The 26,903-nt window shown below is 34.3% G+C and overlaps 2 protein-coding genes across 5 annotated transcripts in view; one reads left to right on the top strand and one right to left on the bottom strand.

Annotated features, from left to right (window-relative positions):
- Positions 1-26,903, bottom strand: part of VTA1 (vesicle trafficking 1) — a 65,504-nt gene that overhangs the window by 20,186 nt on the left and 18,415 nt on the right. For both annotated transcript variants that reach the window (XM_072825848.1, XM_072825859.1), the window contains 4 exons: positions 24,457-24,551; positions 22,158-22,285; positions 21,070-21,145; positions 4,212-4,320 (listed from right to left, as the gene is read on the bottom strand). In XM_072825848.1, coding sequence (XP_072681949.1) covers positions 4,212-4,320; positions 21,070-21,145; positions 22,158-22,285; positions 24,457-24,551 — 408 coding nt within the window. The remainder of the gene's footprint in view (positions 1-4,211; positions 4,321-21,069; positions 21,146-22,157; positions 22,286-24,456; positions 24,552-26,903) is intronic.
- Positions 17,576-26,903, top strand: part of NMBR (neuromedin B receptor) — an 85,255-nt gene continuing 75,927 nt past the window's right edge. For 2 of the 3 annotated variants that reach the window (XM_072825813.1, XM_072825804.1), the window contains exon 1: positions 17,576-17,718. The gene's annotated coding sequence lies outside the window, so the exon portion shown is untranslated. The remainder of the gene's footprint in view (positions 17,719-26,903) is intronic. The other variant, XM_072825793.1, reaches the window with a different exon arrangement.

Raw genomic sequence — 26,903 nt, 5'->3', positions numbered from 1 at the left:
TTGTGTCTTTTATTCATTCCCGGTACCCAGCTAACGCTGACAAATGATATTAAAAAAAAGTTTCTTTAAAAATGAATGAAAGACAATTACATTTTAAAAATCCAAGAAGAAAGGCATGTCCTGGGAAGTGGGAGTTCATTCCAAATTTAGGGCTCTACCATCATGTGTACAGCACAGAACTGTTCCTCATAACATTGATTCTCTGTTCTCAAGAGAATGTGAAATTATAATAGTTATGTCGACTAGCCGAGAAATTTTCTTATAATATTCAATGGGGTAGAAAATATGTATTAAGTCTTATAATCAAATGATGAACTTGTTAAAGGAAAAAAATGAATCTGTTTAAATGCAGAACAAGAACACAGACTTTAGAACTAGAAATATATGGGTTCAAATCTTGAGTTTCATGAACTAGTTATCAGCGCTTGAATAGGGATGCCCAGCTATCTTCAGAAGTTATGAGAATTAAATTAGCTAATATATATGTAAAATATTTAGTATAAAGCATAATACCAAGTACAATGCATAATACCAAGTGCTCCATAAATTATAAATATTAACATGAATTATTTAAGTGCTATATGTTTTATTATAAGATTTTATATACATACATAAAATAGCTCTGCAGAAATTCAGATGAAAGAGAAAACATCACAGATAGGCAGCATTCAGATAGGTAGAAAAAATGAACAATTTAGGAAGGGGAGATGGTTTTATAATTAAAGAAAGAGACAAAGGCACTTTCTGGCTCTTAACACCTATGACTATAATAAAGGGAATATATATATAGGTACTATGAAATGAACTGTGTCCCTCTAAAATTCATATGGTCAAGACCTAATCACCAATGTGACTGTATCTGGAGATAGGATCTTCAGAAGGTAACTAAGGTTAAATTAGTCATAAGAGTGGAGTCCTATTCTAATAAAAAATGTAGCCTTATAAGGAGGAAGAAAGATCTGTCTCTCTCTCCATTATATGAGAACAAAGAGAAAGCTGATGTCTGAAAGCCAGAAGTGGGCACTGACCAGCACTGAACAGATCTTGGACTTTCCGCCCTCTAGATCCCTGAGAAAATAAATGCTACCCCAGTCTATGGTGTTTTGTTGTGGCAGCCTTACCCACATAACACAGTATGAAACAGAAACAAAATAAAAATGGTGAGTAGGTTGATGGCACATTGTGGTGACACTTGCTTGGTAGCCTGACGACCTTGGATATTTTTTTGGGGACACTTGTTAACAGGACAGACATAAAATATTCCTGATTATGGTCAGTATTAAAGTAGGAAAGGAAGTATGTAGAAAACACATGCATTGGGTATTAAACAAACAAACAAACACCCCAAACACACACAGGACTCAAGAGTAGGAGAGCCAGGACTCAAGTTCTAGTTCTCATTTGTGGTTCTATATCCTTAGGCAATCACTAAGCCACATGGAACCTCAACTTCCTCCTTTGTTCAACTGTAATGACATAATCTATTCCCAAGGGATTTCAAGGATCTGAGATATGTGAAAATGATTTGTTACTTTAAGGTGCTTTATGAATGCAAGGTATTTATTACAGAAAATGACTGTAAGAAGAATTCCATGTGAAAAAGGCTTAAAACATTAGATAAGGACATATCATGAAGTATGTTTCAGCAATAGATAGCAAAAGGTTAGCCTAAAATGCTGTATAAAAGCTTGCAACTTTAGAGGCTAAACTGCAAAATAATTTACACAGAGTATTCATATATAAAACTGCATTGTACCTTTTTCACCAAATGGCACTGTAACATTCCAAATAGTCCTCTGATTAATAAATAAATAGAACAAAAAGGTTCTCTTCTCTTCCCCACTTGTTCTCTCCTCCCATCCCCTTTGGTCTTTTAAAGGCAGGTTTACTGAGGTATAATTTACATACAGTAAATTTCATACTCCTTGGGTATACAGTTTTGACATAAAGCTTATATAATGTATAACCACTACTTCTGGCCATTCCCAAACCTTTCCCATGTTCCTTTATAGGAAATCCCTTCCTTACCCCCGAGGTTTCTGTCCCTAGAGCTATGCCTTCTCTAGAAAGTTATATAAATACAATAATATAGTATATGTAGCCTTCTGGGCCTGGCTTTTTCAGTTAGCATAATGCTTTTGAAATCGGTCCCTACCATATTGCTGCAAATATCAACAGCTGAGGGCATGTGAATTATTTCTAGTTTTTGCCAATTACAAGTAAAGCTGCTATAACAGCTATGTACAGGCCTTTGTGAGGACATATGCTTGCATTTCTCTGGGGGGTAAAAAAATACCTAGAAGTGGGGCTGCTAGATATTATGTCAAGTGTATTTTTAATTTTATGTAAAACTGCCAAACTGTTTTCCTTTTCTTTTCCCATGAGTAATGTATGAAAGTTCTAGCTACCTGGCATTCTCATCAGTACTTGGGAGTATTAGCTTATTCAATTTTAGCCCTAGATTCTAGTGGTATGATGCATCTTGCTATAATCTTAATTTATTTTTCCCTAATGACTAACAATTTCAGCATCTTTTCATGTGCTTCTTTGCTACCCATTCATTCTTAACTGATCTATGGCAACACTCAACTGTTACATTTTGTTGTGGACACTTGAACAACGCGTACATATAAATATACCACTATGCAATATAGTTGGCATTTGGAAAATAGGACAGCAGATATATGCAGAAATCACCAAAATGGCCTAAAACAACTAAAATATTTATTTCACCAGCACATTCATTCACTGGGCATTGAGAAAAAAAAAAAAATCTAATAAGATTAATTCCCATAGAAGAGTAGTGCCAACAAGTCATCTCCAGTACCAGGGCTGGTGGGCTTTCACGAAAAAAAAATCTAGAAAGCATTTAAAAGAAAAGAAAATTATAAGGCAAATCAAAATGTCCCAAAGCATAAAAACAACCCACTAGAAATCTTCAGATTATACTTATGAAGGAGAACACTGACATCAAAAAATAAAACTGTAGACCAGTCTTACTTATGAATGTCAAAATACTAAATGATATAGTAGTAGTGAACTGAATCCAGCAATATAACGATAAAAAAACCAAAACAGAGCCAAGTGAGGATTACACAACGTAAAGGTGGTTCAATTTTAGGCAATCTTTTAATAGAATTCACTATAATAACAGATCTAAAGAGATGGATTAGACTGGAGTCCAGCCAATAGGTTGGCTGCCTGTTTTTGTAAGTAAAGTTTTATTGGAACAGAGACATCTCATTTGATTACATATTGCCCATGGCTACTTTTGCACTACAAAAGCAGCTGAGAAGTTGCAACAAAGACCTTTTGGTCTAGAAACCTAAAATACTTACTATCTGACCATCTGAACAAAAACTCATGCATTTAGTGATCATTTTCACAGATGTCTAAAAGTTGTATAACAAAATGCAAGGATCACCTAGAATTTTAACTTAGAATACAGTGGTTATTCTCCTAACAGTCAGTTTCCTATTTGTCTAATCAATAAAACAAGTGAAAAATATTTTTCATTTTCTTTTCAATTACATATTAACTAAAAAGTGAAGTGAAATGATGAGACACTTTTTTTCATGATACAATTTTATAAACTAATTAATGGTGAAACTTTCATGCATTTATTAAGTCAAAACAAAACTGAGGTGCAGAAGTATGTATATTACCAATTGTATAAAAAAAGGGAGGATGTGTATTCCTATTTATTTGTAAATTCAAAAAAAAAATCTGTAAAGGGACAGGAAATGCTATAGAAATAGTATTTACTTATTTGGGTTTTGGTAGAATCTGGGTAAATCAGGGATGTGGTGGAAATGAGAAATTCATTTCTTATTTTTTTATATTCTCTATAAATTTTGAACTATGTGAATGGACTACCTACCCCTCTGACAAAAAAAGAAATCCACCTCAAATAGATATGTAAAAATAATAGTATTCTATTATTTTGGAAATATTTTATAAATTATAAATGGATTACCTGTTCCATATAAGAATGAAATCTGATTACAGGTAGAAGATGGCCATGCCATCTTGTTGACTAAGAGCAATTTGGCCTTAATCTCTTACTGTCCCTGAATTTATTTTACACTTAATTTTCATGGATTTTGTACCTGATGGGACAAATGAAAATATATAGTTTCTTCCAAAAACTTCAGATGATATTCTAAACAATTATGTTTCTACTAAATCATTTTACTTAAATAAATACATACCATTATCTTCTTCAATTCCAACAGGCCCTGCTTGAGGAGTCTCTCCATTCTTTAAGCAATTATGGATATATGTTGCCTTCCACCTTGCATATTTTCTGTGTTTCACATTCTAGAAAGAATATTTTCATATCAATATTACATTGCAGTATAGAAATCAAATAAAATATACACTTATGATAACCTACATGATTTTTCTGGGATAAAACCCATTTCTGCATGTTATATCTCTGAAAGAAATCTGGCAACCTCCCCACTACCACTGGGTTCTACTAACTGTCCTCAAAACATATGCCTAGTTCTCTCTTACAATTTTCTATCTCAAAAAAGGTCTGCAATGGAAATACGGGAGTGTCCTTCCAGCAAAACTTGTAATTTTTATGCATAGGGGAGAACTAGACTAAATGGAATTCTAAAATTAAATATAAAAGATAGTAAGAGTAGATTGAGCTATTTCCACCAAAGAAGAAAAAAACTGATCTGTACACATCTATGAAAACACGTTTGTGAAAACAAAAGGAAAACTAAGGTAATGTAGTGGTTAAAACAAACAAACAAACAAACAAACAAACAAACACTAGACAGCTAACTAGGCAAGCCCATAGCATGCTATTTATCAGCTCTGAATGTCAGTTACCCCAATTCCAAAAAGGGGAAAATAATACCTCATGGGGTTGTTTTAGGAAATGAAAATATCAGTAAAGAATCTGCTAGAGTTGCCTCTTCTTTCCTGCCTTAAACTTTATGCTGTACACTATAAAATTAAGACAACGATTTTCTTTAAATATAAAAGTAAAATAAGTTAGAATTTTGGATAGGTTAGTAATTTTTAGTGTATATTTCAATTGACCTTTATGACACTCACAGACCAGTGGTACTGGTATCTACTGGCAGCTTGTAGAAATGCATAATCTTTAAACACATCCCAGACCTCATATATCAGAGAATCTGCACTGTAACAAGATCCCCAGGTGATCTGCATGCACATTAGAGTTTGAAATAACACACTTTTCACTATGTTGAAAACAACTGTAATGTACCTTTGCAAAGACCAACTGACAAATACAGTATACAGCAGATACTTAGTGGAGTATTTTACAAAAAATTATCTATATACTACTACAAATAAGTATATAGGAACCTAAAAGAAGTAACCCCCAAATTACCTACTTTGTATCATATTTAATTTCCCTTTTCATATCAAACAAGCTCTTCTGTATTCCACTAAAAACAACTTTTCTACATTGATTTCCATTTTCTTCCAGGTATGATTTTAATTTATTCTACTACACAAAATGCTTTTCAAAAAAAGCATCCACATTTAATGTTTTCACTTCTTCACCAGTTAATTCACTCTAGAGAGAAAAAAGTTTCTTTCTTTTCTGTTTGGTTATTTTCATCACATAAAAGGTCAGAGAATATGAATATGCCATGCCTTTTAGTGGCAGTGAGCCCAAATGTGCCAGCCCACAGTTCACTTAGGAAGGAATGCACTCACTGTCACCAACAGCTCTTTCCACGCTGGTAAATCCAACAGACACTTGGAGGCATCATCTTACCCAAACGTCTCAGCAGCATACAAAACACTGAACCATTTCAAACTTTGTGAAATATTCTCTATTCTTATTTTTTAAAAATATTTATTTATTCCTGAGAAACAGAGACAGAGAGGCAGAGACACAGGCAGAGAGAGAAGCAGGCTCCATGCAGGGAGCCCAATGTGGAACTTGATCCTGGGATTCTGGGATCACTCCCTGAGCCAAAGGCAGACGCTCAACCGCTGAGCCACCCAGGCATCCCATATATTTCTGGTTTTTGTGACACTCTGTTCTTCTGCTTTCTTTCCTATGTTTGGCTACTAATCATCTATCTCATCTCCAAATAAATTTATGCATCCTGTTCTAACAGATACTGTAAACTTGGGAGGAGGGGAGAGGTTCAATCAATGATGATTCATATGCAATTTTAAATATGAATTATGTTTCAGTATCATTAAATACTAGGAAAGCCATTTACTAATGAAGGCAATTTACTTCAAATTTCCAGTGATTTAAAGTTTCCCTGTTTTGGGGAAAAACCTAAGACATAAAACCTCAACATTTTTTAGGCTTCTGAAATAATGGCTATCAGGACCTTCAGACAGTCAATAGGGGAGAAGTCAGTTAATACACTGACTTCTGCCCTTAGAGAGCTGATCATCTTGTTATGGATATACATCTAAAATACAAAAGAATATTGCTATAAAAATATAGTAGGTAGAAAGTATTGAACTTGTTTTAATACTTGTGGACCAACATCTTTATATCACCCTATAAGTTATGAAGCACTTAGACATTTTTCTCGTATTTGGTCCTGACAATAACCTTGACAATGAGGCAAGTCACATTTTACTCCAAGGCTCTGAGACATTAAAAGACTGGGTCAATGTTAAATACAGTTTAGCCTGGCATTCAAGGCCTCCCACATTGTGGATTCTGCTTTAATCTACTCTACTTCCTACTACGCAGATGAGATTCTGTCCTCATCTGCAGTCTTTTCTCATGCTAGTCTTCCTCTTCTGACAAAAGTCTTAAGCTCGGTTCAAATGTTCACTCCCTTATCAACCTCCTTGACTACAATCAAGTCAATTAATCATTTATTCAAGTCAGTTACAGATGTTAAGTGCTGGGGATGAACAAGGTAGGTCTGAGCTTTGGAGTCCAAAGTGAAAGCTAGGTAATAATTTCCATCACTAAATGTGGCATCTGTACTACCTGAAGTCTATATTTTCTTCACCTTTCTCTCTTTATGATTCTACAATCCCATTATTAGAAATATGAGGAAATGGCAGTACAAAAGTAAATGACTTATCCAAAGTCACACTATTTTGCAGTGAAGCTATCCACTCAATTCAGGGCTGCCTCAATAAGCTACAATTAGCATACTACACTTTGCAACTTAGATGGGAATATATGAATTAAGGGAAAACTGGTTTAAAACTGGTTTAAATATTTAATACATATTAGTATGGGTTATAATGTGGTATACATAAAGAGGACCCTTTTGAAAGAAAATGAATAACAGATTATTCTTGGCCTGAAATAATTTAACACTGTCTAAAGACTAAGTTGGGTTAAGTTGTATTGTGGTCACTTTAAGAGGTTCCTTCATTCCTAATTTCATAATAAAAAATAGTGTAAAGATGTTTAAACCAGATTGGGTTCCTTCATTAGTATGTGAAGCTTAAAAACATGACTCTAACCTGAGATGGCTTCATTTTAGTAAATACATTTTACAAAATTTCCTCTGAGCAGATAAATCAATACAACAGTTTATTTTTTATTCCGCGCTATTTTCAAGACACCCCTGCAAACTGGAGCCTATAAAACTTCACAGAAAATTTTGGCAGTTGTAACTCAAAATTAATTCGCTTTTTAATTTTGGCCTTGAATCTTTAAAATAAAGGATGCTTGATATCCAACAATATTTTAAGAGGAAATTTTCAAGATGTCAATATTTTTAAGATCTTTTAACTCCTTTTGGCTGATTAGACATCCTTTCTGGGAAACAGGAATTACAAAAGGAACTTTTACTTTTGTCTCTGGCCTCTAAGTTCCTGTTTTGTAACTGGATTTATGAGAATCACTGACAACTGCACATTTTGGCCACTAGAGTCAGCGGTGCTAAGAATTTTCATTCGTCTTAAATTGTTTGTACTTGTTACACCGAAGAAGGATTGGTTAGCAAACACCAACCACAGGCTACACCAGGGGTTCTCAAATCTGGTGCATATAAAAATCACAGGAGGAAAAAATAATAAAAAAAAATTCTTAGCACAAACTATAGGAAATCTAAACTACAAAAAAATCTATAGAAAAATCAAACTATAGAAAATCAAACCATTTTCTATTGTCATGCCAAAAAGCCACTTTGAAACAGAATGCTCCAGTACTTCCTCTTAGATTTTGTCTTTTTTAAAAATATTTTATTTATTTATTCATGAGAGAGAGAGAGAGAGAGAGAGAGACAGACAGAGACACAGGCAGAGGGAGAAGCAGGCTCCATGCAGGGAGCCTGACATGGGACTTGATCCCGGGACTCCATGATCGGCCCCAGGCTCAAGGCGGCGCTAAACCGTTGAGCCACTTGGGCTGCCCTTGGATTTTGTCTTGAACCTACCTAGTCAAGTTTTTATCCCCAATAAACATAATTGCTTCTGTCAGGTTGCAGATTATTTCTTTCTTGCAAAATCCAAAGCTTAGAGGTCATTTGACTTGACTTTATCAGCATGAAAAGTTGAGCACTTGCTCCTCCTTGCAAGGTCCTTTTACTTCCTTTCCCAGTAGCAAGGTCTTGTGATTTTGCCTTGTGTGGGTGCTCCTGATTCTTCCTATCGACAGGGTGGGGAATGCCACAGGCTTCAGTTCTTGGACTTCCAGTCTTCTCTTCTGACACTTCACCTGGGTGATATCATCCAGTCTAATGGCTTTAAATATCACCTTCTGCTGTCAACTCCCAATTCGTATCTTCTGCTCAGTTCTCTCTTGTGAACTTCCAACTCACCTCAATATTTCATTTGTACATCTCATAATTCAAAGCAATCAAAGTTCAACACCAACTTCTGATGTTCTCCCATTAAATTTGTTCCTCCATATGTCAGTAAATGGCAGCTTCATTGTTTAGTTGTTCAAGCCCAAACCACTGGAGTCATTTTGAGTCCTCTATTTCTCTTACAATCTACCAATGAATCTTTTAAAGTCTGTGGGCTCTCCATTCAAAATATATTCAGAGTCCAACCACTTCTCACCACCTCTTCTACTGCAAATTCTTTTTCTGAGCCAGAATTACTTCTCACTTTGATTATTTAAAAATGAACTAATGGGTCTCTCTACTTCCATCCTTGATCATTAGAATGGAAGAAATACTTATTTATGAAACATTTTAAAAACAGCATTTAAATCCCATCAATTCTGGTTGAACTCTTCTTCCTTACCCTTACCTGCTATCAATCTCTTCTCTCACTCCAGATTCAGCTACATTATCTTCATTGATACTTCTTAAACTTGAACAGACCCTCTTTACTATCTCAAAAGGTTTGCATTTTCTCTTGCCTCTTTCTGAGTATCTTTACATTTCATTCCCTTACCTTCTTCAAGGCATTGCTAAAATGTTACTTCTCAGCGAAGCCATCCCCAACCACTTTACGGAAATGAACCTTCCTATCCCTACCTTCAGTTTTGTCATGGTACTTGTCATCTGACATACTACATATTTTATTTATTAATTTGTCCACTGTCTGTCTCTACCAGAGAAATATGATTCCCACGAGGGCAGGGATTTTATTCACTGCTGCATGACTTAGGCTTAGAACCATGCTTGATATATAGTAGAGCTTAACAAATACTTGATGATGAAGGAAAGGATAGCAGATTCTGGAATCCATGTTTTATAAAATCAAATACCCCAAATGATTCTGGAGGTGGTTGTCTTGGAAGCATACTATGAAAAACACTAAGCTGGAGTAAAACATTTCTGCTAATGAATAAATGTGAATATTACATTTGAGTACACAGTTTGACTTAGACTTGCAAAGAAGGATCAGTGGCTAGGCTTGAGGGTATCTGTGAAACCTGAATTTTATGCAAAAATGTAATACATAAAATGCATGGGAGAGAATCCATAGTTTTCATAACATTTCAAAGCACTTAATGATACAGATGAAAGGAATTATCTCTAACTTGGTGATAACATCACAGATAATACTTTTATATATCTAGGCTCTCAATTCTCCCAAATATTGTATATAAACAACAAGGGCTCTATTAAGCCCCCAGAACACTAAAGAGAATATAGTGAGAAATACTTGAAAAAATACATATTCAACAAATTTACTACCACCATGACTCAAATACTAAAGTATAGTAACAAATTCCATGTATTTCCTAATGGAGATTTACTCAACATTTTAAAAATATATAAAATGTTTTATATATATACATGTATATGTATATGTATACACACACATACATACATAGTTCTGTGAAATAACTTATTTTATATAGTTTTATCAAGCTTAGAACAAAGTTTTACAAATACTACAAGTTTCTCCCATATTGCTTTCACTTATATTCCCCAGCTGTTTACATTTTTATCAACCCATTAATATACACATATATATGCATATATTTATTAATATGCAAACTGCTTGTCTATAGATATGCATTCCTTTTCTGTACCATTTAGGAGTAAGTTGGATGTTAGGTACCCCCTACCTTTTCTTTATGCAATTTCTAAGATCAAGGACAATACCATACACAATGGTTATTAAAATCAGGAAACTTAACACTTATTCAAGAATAATTTCTGATCCGCAGTCCCAACAAATTCTGTCAATTGTACCAATAATGTCCCCAGCAACTGATTCTTGCCTGGCTTTATAGAATTTAAGAAGCTTGCATTATTTAGTGTCATGTCCTTTTAGTCTTTAATCTGGAACAGCCTTTGTTAGTTTCTTGACCTTGACATTAAAAAAAGAAAAAACCAGCCTAGTTGTAAAACATCTATTTTTTAGGATGCGCCTGATGTTTCCTCACGATAAGGTTCAGGTTATGCCTTTTTAGCAGGATTAACACTGAAGCAATGTTTATCTTTCTCATTTCATCTTATTAGAAGGCATATATGGTATTGGTTGGTCCCAATAATGGTTGTTATGTCTGATGACTTGGTTAAAGTGGTGTCAGACAGGTTTCTCCATCAGACTTAGTATTTCCCCTTTAAAATTAATAAGCAATTTGAGGGAAGATATTAGAGACTACAGTAAATACCTACTCTTCAACCACTTTCCCACGCATTAGTTATAAACTCCAATACTGATTTCTACCTTCATCATTATTTCTATATCTATCAGAATTCTATTATAAAGGGCCTTCTCTATTTTCCCATTATGTTCACTCATTCATTCAAATATTTCACTGTATGTTTCAGTACAGACCCACTGATTTTTATTTTATTCAATGAGTTTGCATCTATTAATATCTTTCTTATTTTGATGTTCAAATTGTCCCTGGCATGGACAAGTGAAAATCCTTTCCAACTAGCTTTCTGGATCCTTTTGACATGTCCTCATGATCATATGAACATTTTACTTTCTGACACAAGCTGAAAGCCCAGCTTCATCTAGTACCTTCCCTGATCCAGTCCTAAATTCAGCCTTTTCTAAACAAGTCCTTTAAGATTCATCCATGTTAGGGGAGGTGGGTGGGGGGGATGGGGTAACGGGGTGAAGGGCACTAAGGAGGGCACTTGATGAGATGAGCACTGGGTGTTATACTATATGTTGGCAAACATAATTTAAATTTAAAAAAAAAGATTCAACCATGTTGTAGAATGTATCAGTACTACCTTTTTAGATCTCAGTACAGCACAATTCATTTATCAAGTCCTCTGTCGGTAGACATCTGGTATGTTTCTAGCTTTGGGCTATTATGAATAAAGGTCCTATGAGCTCTCTTGAACAACTCTTTTTTCTGGACATAGGTATTCATTTCTCTTGGATAAACACCAAGGAGGAATTGCTGGGTAAAAAGGTAGGTGTATATTTAACTTCATAAAAATCTGCCAAATCTTTTCCCAAAGTGGTTATAACATTTATCATTTTCACCAAGCAATGTATGAAAGCTCTTGTTTTTCCACATTCTTGCCAATGTTTGGCTAGTCTTTATTAACTTTACTGTTTTTAAACTATTTATTCTAACTATGACTGGAGGAGTGTTAACATCTCAGACTATGATTATGAATTTTTTCTGTATTTTTATTTCTATCAATTTTTGTTTCATATAACTCAAAACTGTTATTATGTGCACATCTATAACTATAATATGTTGTTGATGAATTGAATTCTTTATTGCTAATGTCTCATTTTACCTCCACTAAAACATTTTCTTAAAGTTTTACTTTGTCTAATATTAGTACATTCACTTGAAATTTTGTTTACTTAGTATTTGCATTGAGTATTTTTTCTCTCTTCAAAATATCTGTGTTTCTGTACATAAAAGGTATCTCTTGTAAACAGGATAAAGTTATAGCTTGCTATTTTAATCTAGCCTGAAAATCTCTATTTTTAGACCATTAGTCTATTTAAATTTATAATACCTATTGATATAATTGTATTAGGCCTAAAATTTGTTGTTTCATATTAATCACATCTGTTTTTGTTACCTTCTCTTCCCTTTTCTGCCTTCTTTTGGGTCTACAAACACATATATTTAGTTACAATAATTTTTACTGAAGTAGGCATATATCTTTTAAAGAAATGAAGGAAAAAAGCAAATATATAGTTTTTAAAAAAGTATATCTACCTACATACTATGTCCGGTGTACTTCACTCCTTCCTATAAATCCAAGTTGCCATATGGTATCATTTCCTTCATTCTAAAAAACTTTGTTTCTGCTGTTCTTTAGAACAGATTTGCTAGCAATGAATTCATTTGCCTGAAAACGTCTTTTATTTTACCTTCATTTTTTGAAGGATAGCTTTGATCTATATAGAATTCTGAATTGACAAGGAGTTTTTTTTTTCTTTCAGTACTTTAAATACATCAATTCCATTATCTTTTTGTCATCATCTTTTTTAAAAAATGAGAAGTCAATCACCCTTCCATGCACTGTTACCTTGTATATAATGTATTGCTTGCCAAGAGGCTCTTTTTATGTCCACATTCTCTTCCATCATTGAACTTCACTGGTTTATCATGTTCTCAGGTGTGGTTTCTTTGTATTTATTTTACTTGGGGTTCTCTGAACTTGCTGGATCCAATTTAGAAAATCTACAGTCATTATTTCCTCAAATCTTTTCTTCTATATTTTCTTTCTATTCTCTTTCTTGGGACTCCAACTGCATATGTAGGACCTCTAAATCTAATAGTAATTATATAAATAATGTCTATTTTTGAATAGATTCATCTTAAGTAAATACATAACTGAGTAGTTTAGGATAGTTTCCATTAAAGTTTTCATGTATTTGCTGATGCCTTTTGTAAATACAGTACATCATCAGAACATTATCCACCTACTAGTAAAAACAACAACTAGTGTTTTTTAAGCATTTACTATTTACTAAAGGTTTTACATACATTTCTCATTTGAAATCTAGGAGGACCTGAAGAAATAGGTAATTATAATTCTCTTTACAGACATGTGAATAGGCTTACATAAGTCAAATAACTTACTAAAGTCACAGTTATGAAGTGGCATATGGAATTTTGAGGTCAATGCCTGTAGTATTCTTAGTCACATTATCCTAACACTGCATGCAAACATACCTCACTCATTCACAATTAATTGTTAGGGCAAGACACTGTTCTTGGCAATTATTACACAGAAAGGAATTCAAAGTACGTGGAATTATTACTTTAGTATGAGAGATACTACCTTCATATTTTTCTGTTATTGTAACTGCTAAGAAAGAGATCTTCAGTGTATATATAGTAAAAGCATGAAAACCTGAGGTATGGTGTATGTCCTGAACACATGCTTTTGTAATCAGATGAATTTATCCTGCTCTGCCATGGTTTCCCTAGGTTAGCAATAAGATACTGCTTAATTCAGAACCTTCCAGTGCAAATGGATACTTGTAACAGACTACTTCCTTCCCAACCTGCTATTCATATAAATAGTCACTGCAGAGATATTGCAAAGCTCCTGTTTTCTAACAGGGAGAATCAGATTGGGATATAAACAAGACTCCCTGGAGGCTTCCAGAGAGCCCTCTAGATCAGCGCCAATCAAAATGTGGTCCCGGGGATCCCTGGGTGGCTCAGCGGTTTAGTGCCTACCTTTGGCCTAGGGCGTGATCTTGGAGACCTGGGATCGAGTCCCACATCAGGCTCCCTGCATGGAGCCTGCTTCTCCCTCTGCCTGTGTCTCTGCCTCTCTCTCTGTCGCACATAACTAAATAAATAAAATCTTTAAAAAAAATGTGGTCCCAATCCCAGTGTGTAAACCGTTTACGAGTCTGTGACAAGACAGTACAGAAACTGAGAGTTATTTAGGAAACTTGTACCAAAATTACTCTTTTATTTTACAGATCTTTTTTAAGTTTCATTTTTCTAATAATTCAATAATTATTTTTATTCTACAAAACTATCAGTCTGCCACAGAATGGAAATGACAAAGAAAAAAAAAAGCTGGATGTTCATCACACAAGAATTTGAGAATACAGTTCTGGGGCACAGCATCTGGGGACAAGGTACTTTATTTTCCTGACTCTTGGTGTTTTTCTGTTTTTGTTTCGTTTTTCAACTCTTGGTTTTCTTACTGTGTTTCAGAGTTGTAAAAGATGAAATAAGGTATATCTAAATTGTCCAAACATAGTGCCAGGCAAATTGCAGGAGTGAAACGTCTTTCCTGTATTCTATCATTACTATACCATATGTCCTTCTAATTAGTTATTTTGCTTCTCTTCCCACACGAGAACACAAGCTCTGTGAGGGCAGGAAAACATACCATATTCACTTGATTCCCCCCAAATTAGCAGAAACTCAACAGATTAACAGTATTATCATCTTTTATCTGTGAATTTTATGTTCTTCTTAAATTAGTGGAATTAAACCTAAACAAAAGACTACAAAGGCAAAAAGGCAAAATGATGTCTGCTCCTCAACATGCTAGAAGTCAAACAAATCTAAAATACAATAAAAGTCTATCATTAATATTAGCCATGAACAGAGTGTACAAGATGCCACAGTAGGAAAACAAAATATTTATGTTTTGAACACCCCCTCCTTTAAAATACAAAATTAAAAATTTTAATATATACTCTGGTGATTCTATCCCTGATCTGGGACATTGATTTCTATATAGCTACAGAAAGCTAGAAGTTTATACAACAACAAGTTTAAAAACTGAGATGGAACTATACAAGGCACAGTTAAAAGAGTTAAATAGGTATAACTAAAACAAAGATAGTAGAATTAAAAAAACAGAACAATGGGGCAGCCAGGGTGGCTCAGCGGTTTAGCGCCACCTTTAGCCCAGGGCCTGATCCTGGAGACCAGGTATTGAGTCCCATGTCGGGCTCCCTGCATGGAGCCTGCTTCTCCCTCTGCCTCTTTCTCTCTCTCTCTCATGAATAAATAAATAAAATCTTAAGAAAACAAAACAAAATAGACAATGGCAGATAAAAATATTTTTTTAAAAAGTTGTTGACTAAAGAAAATATAGACTTTATTTTTGTGCAACTATAAATAGTGATGTGAATGTAAAAGAAAAAATATCAGGAAATAACCAAGAAAAATGCTGTGACTGAATGAGATCTAATTACATTTTAGAAGACTTAGGAAAGAAGTTCTCTGTAAAAAAGTCTGAACGTTATCTCCATCTACAGACAGAAAAAATGAAAAGCTGAACTGTAGCAACATCTGAAATATCACTGATCAGCCACTGTTTTTTACTCTGAGATTTTACTCAGGGTGAAAATTTATACCTAATGCCGAAGAAGATATAAGAGTAGAAAGAAGCAAAGTCCCCTCTTGCGAGGACTTGCAGTATAATTTATTCCAACATATAAACAAAGTCCTCTCTTGCGAGGACTTGCAGTATAATTTATTCCAACATATAATCTATAAAACTTAAGGCAATACATCATAGTGTAATATTCATACAGTTAAGACTCTAAGGTTGGAACAGTTGAGAGATGGAGGAATTCATCTAAGGGCAAGAGTACTTCAGCTGGCCCCAAGAGAAGGTAAGGCTTAGGCAAGCAGGCTAAACACACAGTTATCCATGGTAGAAAGTGAGCAGGCAGTAAGGAGACTGGTCTGACAAACGTACACAGGATTGGTATGAAGGACCAGAAGTAGGAGCCTGGACATGCAATGCCAGGAACTGAAAAGCCCGTTATTTCTGCCAATAAACAGTAACAGAGGAAAATATGTTGTAGAGAAAAGGGGCCCCAAGTAGGAAAATTAATTAGGTAAACTGCAGTAATGTAGCTTGTGAACCAGCAGGCTTTTTAAAAAAAGACTGGCATGTTAAATTAAAAGAATTTAGTTAGAAGACTCAAAATCTTCACATACAAATGTCATACAGAAGGCCCCAGGTTTTCAGCTTGCCTACTCTCTGTGTTGCAATACTAGCTTTCTTCTCTCTTCCTCCTACTAAGAATTTGCTCTCTGCTATCACATTTTCAGTAGGTCTACTTTTTACTTTCGTTTATATAACCTCCTCTAGAGTTCTTCACCCCTCCTTTTGCTTCTAACCAACAACTATTTTTGATTCTCTCCTCTTCTTTTTCTGTTTGCTTTTTCATCTTTGTTTTTTTGTTCTCCTTTTCCCATTACCTCTCCCACATGTGGAACATATACTCATCGAGACTGGTGGAGCTGCAAAGGACCTCAGAGACCTGCTCATCTAGGCTTCCCATTCTACAGAGGAAAAGCCACATCCAAAGAAATAAAATGACTTCTTGGTTTGGAGTTGAATGGGGCTTGTCTCTGACAACCTTGATCTCTTTTCTTCTGAAATACATTTTCAGAGCTGATAGTGAAAAAATGTAGTATTTTAAAAACTTTAGAAAACATTAATATAAAAGCCACCATTCTCTTGTTTTTATAAAGATGATAAAAAGATAAAAACACAAAAATAAAAATTATGAGACATTTATAATGCCATCTCCCCTCCCCATTTTCTGTTGTCACAGATTGTAGTGTTTCTCAAAACAGCACTGAGAAGCAAGGAAAACAACTGCTTTTGAGGAAAATTTTAGATTTGTTAAAAAGTTCTGGCATATTATGTAGTTAAATGCAGCACTGCATTTAACTTACAAATGAACATATAAGTTATAGAGTCCTGAACTATACCTACAGGAATATATATTAAAAAAAAAAATCTGCCTACCTGAAATCCTTAATTCATTCTTTTCCCACCTTTGTTTCCTATCTGTGTCTCTGCTAGTGTTTTACCAGTACAGGATGTAACTATGGTGGAAGTGGAAAGGAGGGAATGAGTTAAAACTGCTAATTTTTTTTTTTTTTTTAGATTTTATTTATTTATTCCTGAAAGACACAGACACAGAGAGACATAGGCAAAGGGAGAAGCAGGCTCCCTGTGAGGAGCCTGATGCAGGACTCAATCCCAGGATCTTGGGATCACAACCTGAAGCAAAGGCAGCCACTCAACCACTGAGCCACTCAGGTGCCCCAGTAAATGCTTGGAGTAACTAATTTATATCCATATTTGTGAAAACAGCTCAACTTTTTTTTTTTTTTTTAAGATTTCATTTATTTGAGAGAGAGCGAGCAAGCATGGGCATGAGCAGTGGGGAGTGGCAGTTGGAGAATCAGGCTCTGCACTGAGCAGGGAGTCTGACTCAAGGCTCCATTCCAGGGATCATGACCTGGGCGGAAGGCAGACGCTCAACCGACTGAGCCACCTAGGTGCCCCTGAAACAGCTCATCTTTTTAACAGTTATTTTGAAATAAGAAATGTTGTAAGAGTCTGTGCCTTATTTTAGGCATATCAGACTTCAATCACAGTAAGTACAAGTCCTAGATTTTCTTAAGATAACAAGAAAGACTTAGAGGAGAGCGTTGAGGTCGATCACCATTCTGCTACTCTGAAACGGTGACAAGCTGGTAAAGCCACGGCTAGGGTGGATTCCTCCTTATTCCACTCAGTGGAGCTTCTTTATTTACAATTATCTGATGTTCAAACAATCATTCTGAAAAATCTAAATCTCAGTAATGACAATGAAGATGCCATTCCTAGATACAGAAATGATGGAACAAAACAACAACATTAAACTTAAAAGAATTCATAACTAAGCTGATAAGCTGGTTGGCCTAGGGATTATGTCAGTAGCAGATGAACAGTCTCACCCATATTTTACTTTTCTTGTTGGCTGGCTTTGTGTTACTTAGTCAACCTCAGTTCATGGGCAGAAATCAGTTTCAAGTCACAGAAGGGTAAGATCACTGAATGATTATGAATAAGAAACATCAGCCCTGCATATCATGCAGTTTTTAAATTTTGATATGCACAACTTTGCTGGATGTACAAACTTTGCATGTTATAACTAACATATTAAGTTAGAGAAAAGCACCTACATATAATTACACACTAATTGTGCAGACACACATTTATTGATTTAAATCTGCACAACTTATATGATGAAGGTCCATGGAATAACCTCAGCCCCATCAAGTAACTAGGACTTCCTTTCCAGGCTGGCCTTAAAATGCCTAACTTCTTTTCTCTGTACCATTTCAGACCCCTCCTGCTAGCTGAATCATTTAACCACCAACACAGATGCTATTTCCTACTTAAGTCTAGTACCAGTGAAAGGCAGAAGAGCTCGGGTAGCAGGTTGGGTGGTGAGACAGGAAAAGAAAACAGTGCCAACATTCTGGGAAAATGTCCCTTTACTCTGTTGCTATATATATATATATCCTTTAACATCCTCAGTCTCTAAACAATCTCTCCCACTCCTTCTGAAGCTCTCAATTTGCCCTATTCAGAGTCCCTGCCCTTGTTGCTATGTTCAAATAATTAAGGAAGCTGATCTTTGTTAAGGATACCTAAATATAAACCTATTTTTTTTCCTAAAATGCAGATGAACCTCATGCTACATGTGCAAGTATTCATGTATCTTTTAGGTTAAAAAAAAAAAAAAAAAAAGCAAACCCTGCATTACTCACCCAAGACTTCTGGGATAATTTGTTTTTTCCTACATCTACTACACCTATTAACTGGGGTCCTCCCGGTTGGCATCTGTAAGTTCAAAGGACTGGTCTTCCTTCTGAGACAGGGGAGCAGCTTCTCTAAATATGGGCGAGTGGGAGGGGCAAGGAGAGTCCTCTTGGAAGCACTGGGCAAATGGATCTGCCACTCTGCCATACAATGTTCTTCTGATATCATGAGTTTCCCCACTTCCTTATTTCTGTATTCATGTCTTCCTCTTGCATTTTCAATATGAGTTTTTATGAGGATGTTTACTTGATCATCTTCTTTCAAAACTATCCTCTCACCAGACGGTGTCTAATCCAACTTGAACTGTCATGTTTTGCGCATTTATTATTTCCTAGAGTCCTGTGCTTATTTTTGGATGCCATACCTATACCACAAATTTTATAATCTGTCTGAACATATTCTTCCCCAAATAAAAAATTGACATTGTACAAAGTTCAATAATCATTAACTAGTTCTTTTGTCAAATGACTTGTAGTTCTTCCTAACCCTACATTCTACAGATTCCTATCATACAAAGCACACCACAGTATAGTTCTTTATTCAAAAAACCCACTAACTGAAGATTCCAGGTCTTCTATCATCTGTCTGATCTGTCAGATCAGACTTAATAAATATAATAAATAATAAATATAAAAATAAATATAAATATATTTATAAAATATAAATATAAAAATAAATATAAAAATAATAAATCTGACTTATTTTTTAATCTGAAATCTCATTATTCTCCTTTACCCTACCTGGTACTTTCTAAAACTATACTGAACTATCTAAAACGTTAAACTGCACTTCTCTACCATCATGTTTAAACCACTTCTGTATCCCCGAGTAGCGAGTATAGTGCTGCACACTGGAAAAATAACTCCAGGTCAGCAATAACAGAAAATGGGAGTAGAGAGGGAGCCAAACAGAGTGGATCCATAGAGCCTTCAGAATACAAAAGCGGCATACCCACTGGAAGCACTTTAGGTTTCATGATCTAGGTCTGTTTTCTCTTATACTAACTACGCTGTCTCAAGGCAACTCACAAACACTGACTTTTGATGGGCATTGCCCCATACCCTAGAGGCTGTTTTTGAAATATCTGGGGTGGTTTCCGGTTAGCGGAATGACTGGGAAATGCCGTGTGGGCAAGGCCGGGGAAGCTTGATGTTTTGAAACAAAAGGGACAGTCTCACATAATAAAAATGTTCTTAATTGAGCACAATCTTCAAATGTCCTGCACATCTCCTTTGCAGTAATGCAAAAACCTAGTTCATAATCATCAAGCCCAGAGCTTAACTTTGTTTTAAATATAAAGCCTTTTTTGCAGTTTTGCTATACTGTTTTATGAAAATGCACACCTCTCATAGATAGATTATACTTTGTTTTGTTTGGAGCTTTACTATGAGCTGCTCACCATTTAGAAAAACATGTCACAGAAAGCAATACTCTTCATAAATTTCAAATCACTATTATAACACACCTATATCAGTCTCATTTGTGGCTCTTTTACTTTTCTGTTTCTAGATTACTATCTCCCCTCCCAAAAATCACATTTTCCATGCCAATAGTAAGGTGTGCTACAGTGAAAACAACACAGAACTCACATAAACTCACAGTTTGTCACTTAGCCTCAATTTGCTCATGTATAAAATGAATATATACTCTATCTTGGAGGTTATGAAAAACAAAATGATAAAATAGAAAGTACCTCAGAAAATATCAAGTTCTATGTGTATTTTACAATGAAACAAATCATCATATTTCTGATTAGAAATTAAACAGAAAAAAAGTCCTAAAATGGCTCTGCCTCCAGTATATTTACCAAATAACAGTGCAGAAATTTAACAGCATACAGGATTAGGAATATTTAAGCCCTTAATAAAATCAAACCCTAAACTTGGGCTGCCCAACACAGTAGCTGTATATTTGCTAAACTAAAATTCATTCTAGATTTAAAGAACATACGACAAAAAATACAATTTCTTATTAAGAATTACTTCATCTTACTTTTACAAATGTGGCCAATACACTTTTTACTTACACTAGGTTTCTGATAGGCATGCTGTTCTAAGTAAGCAATGCAATTACAAAACTCATAAAGAGCAACAATACTGAGCCTCAGCTAACAAAACAATAAAAACTGTATACTTACTTCATCAGTGAGTTCTCCAAACACTGTTATGACATCTATTAAAAGACTTGCAGTATAGAAGGATTTGATCATGTTTCTAAAAAAGAGAAAGCTGATTTAGTTAAATAAAAAACATTAAGTTGCAGAATTAATCATGGAACTATGAGGAAAAAAAAATTCCAGTGTTTACAAAAGTGAAATTAATGTTTTAAATAAAATCAGATTTAAAAAAAATTTTTATTTATTTATTCATGTGAGACACAGAAAGAGAGGCAGAGGGAAAAGCAGGCGACCCATGGGGAAGTTGATGAGGGACTCAATCCTTGGACCACAGAATCACAACCTGAGCAAAGGTAGATGCTCAACCAACTGAGCCACCCAGGTGCTCCATAAAATCAGATTTCAAGAACACAATAAAGCTACTTCTTTAATTTGTATTAGGAGAAAGCAACAACATTCATATTACAAATAAATATACTATAACAAGGTTTTATAGTATACTTTTTATTAAAAAATGCAATTATAGGGGTGCATGGGGGGCTCATTCGGTTAAGTGTCTCTTGACTTTTGCTCCGGTCATGATCTCAGGGTCGTGAGATGGAGTCCTGTGCTGCACATGGAGTCTTCTTAAGATTCTATCTCTCCATCTGCCCCTACTGTCTGCCCTAACCCCCACCAGTGTACACATAACAAAGCAACTACAGTGTTATCTCAATCTATATCAAGCCATGTGATTTCTTTGCATTTCAGCATTATTATAATGATCACAAATCATTTGAATTAGCAGGTTGTGATAATTTAAAATATCAGTATCGCACTAGGTTGTTGCTGGCTAAAATCAACTCTCAGATTTCACCAAATGTTAAAGAATGACTACTTAGGGTATAATTACTGAAAAAATAAATCTCCCCTGGCTAGTCTTCTGTCAGCCATTTTCTCTAAAAAGACAGTATTGCTTTTGTAACCTAAAATCATTCTGACATTCTACAAGGAATTACCAAAAAATCTAAATCATTTATCAAGTCTAAAAGTGTTCAATGGAAAACTGGGTAATTCCAGTTACACAGTAACTAAACTTACAATTTTAATTTTTCTTTTACTTTACTTACTTGTGAAATCGTCCAGCACGATCTTCATTATCTGCATACAAAAACATTTTCAATGCATAATTCTCCAAATGAGCAGAACCAACTATTTCTTGAGTAATAGCTTCATTATCACCCAACTGTTTCTTAAGCTAAAATTAAATCAGATACAAAGCTTAAGATTTTGGACTCTCAGAAATGTATGCTTAAGTACAAATAATCCAAAAATCATTTTAAATGATTATTTAAAATTATTTTACATAATTATTTTACGTTATTTTATCATTTCAGGAAAAGATATATCAATGAAATCTTGCAAAAATTGCTCTGCTTCAACCCAAGGTTTTTTTGAATAAAACCCAATGTATACAAACTTTGAAGAAACACACTCATGATAACCTGAAAGGATAAGTTAGCTTTAAAACTCAAAATAACCAAGAATAAAATGATAACACATCCAACTATCTATATAAAGCATTAGACAAATATTCTAAAATAACAGCCAATATATCAGCAGATATCCTAAAAATGGAATTAGGAAAACTTATGATTAGGAATTCCTAATCATAATTTAAAATATAAAATCATTATATCCTAAAATAGTATCTCCCAGAGGATAATATATAAAAAAAAATTAATTCTACAGAATGAGATCACAAACTCACTAGGATTACAGAGTTTTTAAAATTTAGACAAAAATACACCTCAAGTTAACACAATTCACAACTGTAAATTTTTAGTATATCCTTTTCCCACACATATGATAATTTAAAATATTTTAAACACAGCAAATTAAGTTCCTATAGCTTACAGACTGTTGCATTGGAATGAAAGGACTCTGGAATATTAGATCTGAGTACCACACTACCATTTAGAAATGGCTTTTCTCAAAAATGTTATAAAGTAAGAAATTTAAGAAAGGCTTCAGGATTTTTCACAAAATCAGCAAAATAAATATTCTCATAATTACAACAGAATAATGTAAGTTCCAGAAGAGATTTAATGTTGGAATTTAAGGATGTGTTAGCTACATTTATCTTAAACAGAAAAAAAAATTGACATATAACACTAGTTTACTATATCCACACTATGAAGTGCTTTGATTCTAGATTCAATTCTAGGAGTGGATTTAATTCTAGAAAAAAGTAGGAGTATGTCACTTCATCTCATCTTCAACATGAAATATCTGGCAGCAAAAACATAATATACTCAGTTTTCCAACAGAGTAATCTAAACATTATAAGGTGTGATAGACTCACCATGGAATAGACGTATTCTACTGTTATTTAATTTAAATAATAATAAACTCCTGCTGAGTCCCTTTACAAATGTGATTTTATACTTTGCTTATTATAAATAACTATTTTGAGTTCTGTCTTATCCATAGCTAATGTAGTTATCATTGCTATATAGTGAAATTAATAGAGATAATTCTATATAAAATCTCTGCTAGCAATACGATTTTATAAATATATGGATATGTGTGAGACACATTCCTCCTCTCATCCCCTACCCCACCTTGCAAAAAAGGGTGCTAAAGGACTCCATGGTGGCTCAGCAGTTAAGCATCTGCCTTCGGCTCAGAGGGTGATCCTGAAGATCCGGGATCAAGTCCCGCATCGGGCTCTCTGCATGGAGCCTGCTTCTCCCTCTGCCTGTGTCTCTGCCTCTCTCTCTCTCTGTTTCTCATGAACAAATAAATAAAATCTTTAAGAAAAAAAAAAGAAAGAAAGAAAAGAGTACTCAAATTTTTCCGGTACCTACAGAAACCAAGCTAGAAATAGAAACAACAGACAGGCTTCAAGGGCAGCTGGATTCCCATCAGTGGTCCCACCAGATCTACCATAGGTAGTTAATGGTAGCAATGACAGAGACTCTGGGTCCAAAGGCCAGACACCCATATTCAGTTAGTACCCAACTGCCTATGGCTGTTTAATGTAATTAGGTTTTGATCTGAATAACTTTCAACATTTATAAAAGCTCTGAACTATTATACGTTTTGATTTTTAATATATCTAAAATTTTGTCTTTCTACACAAAATAACACAACTAGTCAAATATTTAGGTTTCTAATTCTCTTCATATCTTCAGGTCACATAACTAAATAAATAAAGAGCTACAGCTATTAAGCTTTAACTTATGCTTACAACTCCTTTCGCAGTAAGATATAAATTTAAAAAGTTGTGTCTAATTTTTCCTCTGCTGTAATGACACTGATTGTTGCTAAGGGGAAGAACTAAAATGGCAAAATATATATACAAAAATGTAATAAAATGCGACTTAAAACATTAATCAGAAAATAAATGATCAGTGTTTAACTTACAGCTTCTAACTGATCCATCAGCTTTGATAAAAATTTACGACATTCAGGAGTTTTACTATCAATCTTCATTCCAGTTTGCATTGCATATAAACGACCTACAAAGAAAAGTGAGATGACTTCAACAATTTCCATTACTAAATGTTTAAAATACATGTTCTGTCTAATAAATAATTTAAAATTTAAGTGAATTTAGAAATAAAACTCTGATTTACTATGGATTTTATTTACAAAATAAAGAACACACAAATATTAATCAAAGAATGTAACAGATTCATGGTAATACCAATTCTTCTTTCTTTCTTTCTTTCTTTCTTTCTTTCTTTCTTTCTTTCTTTCTTTCTTTCTTTCTTTCTTTTTTTAACCAAGTAAGGCCCTCTCTTTTGGCATTATGTTAAAAAAAAAAAAGGAAGAAAGAAAGAAAGAAAGAAACAAACAAACAGACAAACAAACAAAAGAGATTAGGTCCTAAGCTGTCAAAAAGACCTGTAATTTAATTGCAAGTTAAGGCAATCAGAAAAACCAACACATGTACAAGAGCACTCAACAAATGCTTGATAAGTGATATTGATAAAATATATAATAGGAGTTAGAGAGGAGCTACAAGACTGGTAAACATAAGTTGAGCTGTGGCTAACATTTTTATATATAGTCAATTTTTTAATATAGCCATTTTTATATATACAAAAGAATACACACCGTTTTTAAAAACTTAATAAAACATTAGAGATAAGGCTAATGCTAAAAAACTTCTGTGACACCATGACCCTAATAGTTTTCCCAGTGACAGGAGTTGTAAAAGGTTTGGTGGCTCTTGTTACCATTGGTGTGTATATATACTACCTGAAAATTTTCTTTTACATTCTCCAAATATGTTCTGGAAATCTGTGACAGTGCTGTAGACACACCACTCTAAAGAAAGCACACTTAGGTAGTTCTCAGATGTTCATTACTACAAATCATGTTGTAGTACTAGATCTTCTTGTATATACATTCAAGAGTTCCCTGAGGCAAATACCAAGAAACAGAACACTCAGGTCATAGTATGTGTATCTTTTTCATTTTTGAGAGCTACTCTTAAACTGTCCTCCAAAACAGATTATGAATATGCAGTTCTATCTCTAACAGATGTAAGCACCAGTTCCTCAAGCCCACAAAAAGTAAAAAATAACCAGTATTATTAAACTTCCTATCAGTTTCAAGATTTTAAGTGATTTTCATTTTCACTACTAAAAAAGTACTGCATATTTTACTGGATATCTCTATATCCTCTTTTACGAATCAGGAGTAGTTATCAAAATAAAAGAAAAAGATCTGCCAAATTTTCTATTGGGTTGTTTGCTTTTTAACAAATTGCCTTGCGGCAGTTCTTTACAAGGCGTACACAAGGGATACGTTTTTCCCCTCAAATGGCATCTTGTGAACACTATCCCCCTTCCTTGCTTTACTTCTCTTCCTCAGCACATAATTATCTTCTACTTATTTATCCACTGCCTCCACTCAATTCAAGTTTAAACTCTGTCATGATGGTGATTTTATTGTATTTGGTTTGCTGATGTACCCCTGGCATATAGGATAGTGCTTGGCCTTCAATAAACATTTTCTGAATAGAAAAATACATGGATGAAAGAATAGCTCATTCTACGTCACTGATTTAAATGCCACTTTCATCATTCATTATCATATATTAAGCTTCCATGGGATAAAAGGGCCCAATTCTGTATACTGTCTATCCTGCTTCATTAGTCTACTGGCCTATTGCTGTTTTAATCACTAGACCTTTGTAAATGGCTTGGTATCTGTTAGTTACTCTCAGGATTTCCAATTCAATTATGTCTACTTGATGTTATCTTCTTTAAATAGGTATTAAGATACACATAATATGCAATTATTTATTCTGTGTTTTTAATTTTAAAAGCTTTCTCTGAAGAAACTGTTTTAAGATTAGGCTTTTAAGGCTATCTCATGTTATAGAGTTTGATGTTTTATTTATTAATGTATTTATTTTCATATATCAGATTTCAGGGTTTGGTCCATCTAGTTATTAACAAGAGAAAAAAATGGAGTTCCAAAAGTACTGTACAGATTCACATAGCCACACAGTATAAAAAGCACAGGGCTTTTGTTTTCACTGCATACCAGCTAGCACTGGGTATCACTTTGACCCCAAACCAAATTCTAATTTGAAAAACAAAAAACCCCACTTATTTTCAAGGTCTATTGCTTTGATAACAAATGCGATCAAATTTTCTTTTTCTTTCTTCTTTTAACTAGTCATATTTTTTTTAGCAACATGGCTAGGTTTTCCCTCTACCCATTCGTCTTTAAGGTTTTCATCATCTCTCCCCTCCCTCCACACCTCTTAAAGCATGGTTAAACAACCTCCTTTTAAACCAGTCACATCTCTTTTGAGCTATTCTAGAACTCTGCCTATCTTAGCTCCTTCTCTT

This window comes from Canis lupus, chromosome 1 (genome assembly GCF_048164855.1).
Source record: "Canis lupus baileyi chromosome 1, mCanLup2.hap1, whole genome shotgun sequence".
NCBI lineage: Eukaryota > Metazoa > Chordata > Mammalia > Carnivora > Canidae > Canis > Canis lupus.
Note: the sequence above shows the minus strand (reverse complement) of the source record. Positions and strands in the feature narration are given on the sequence as shown.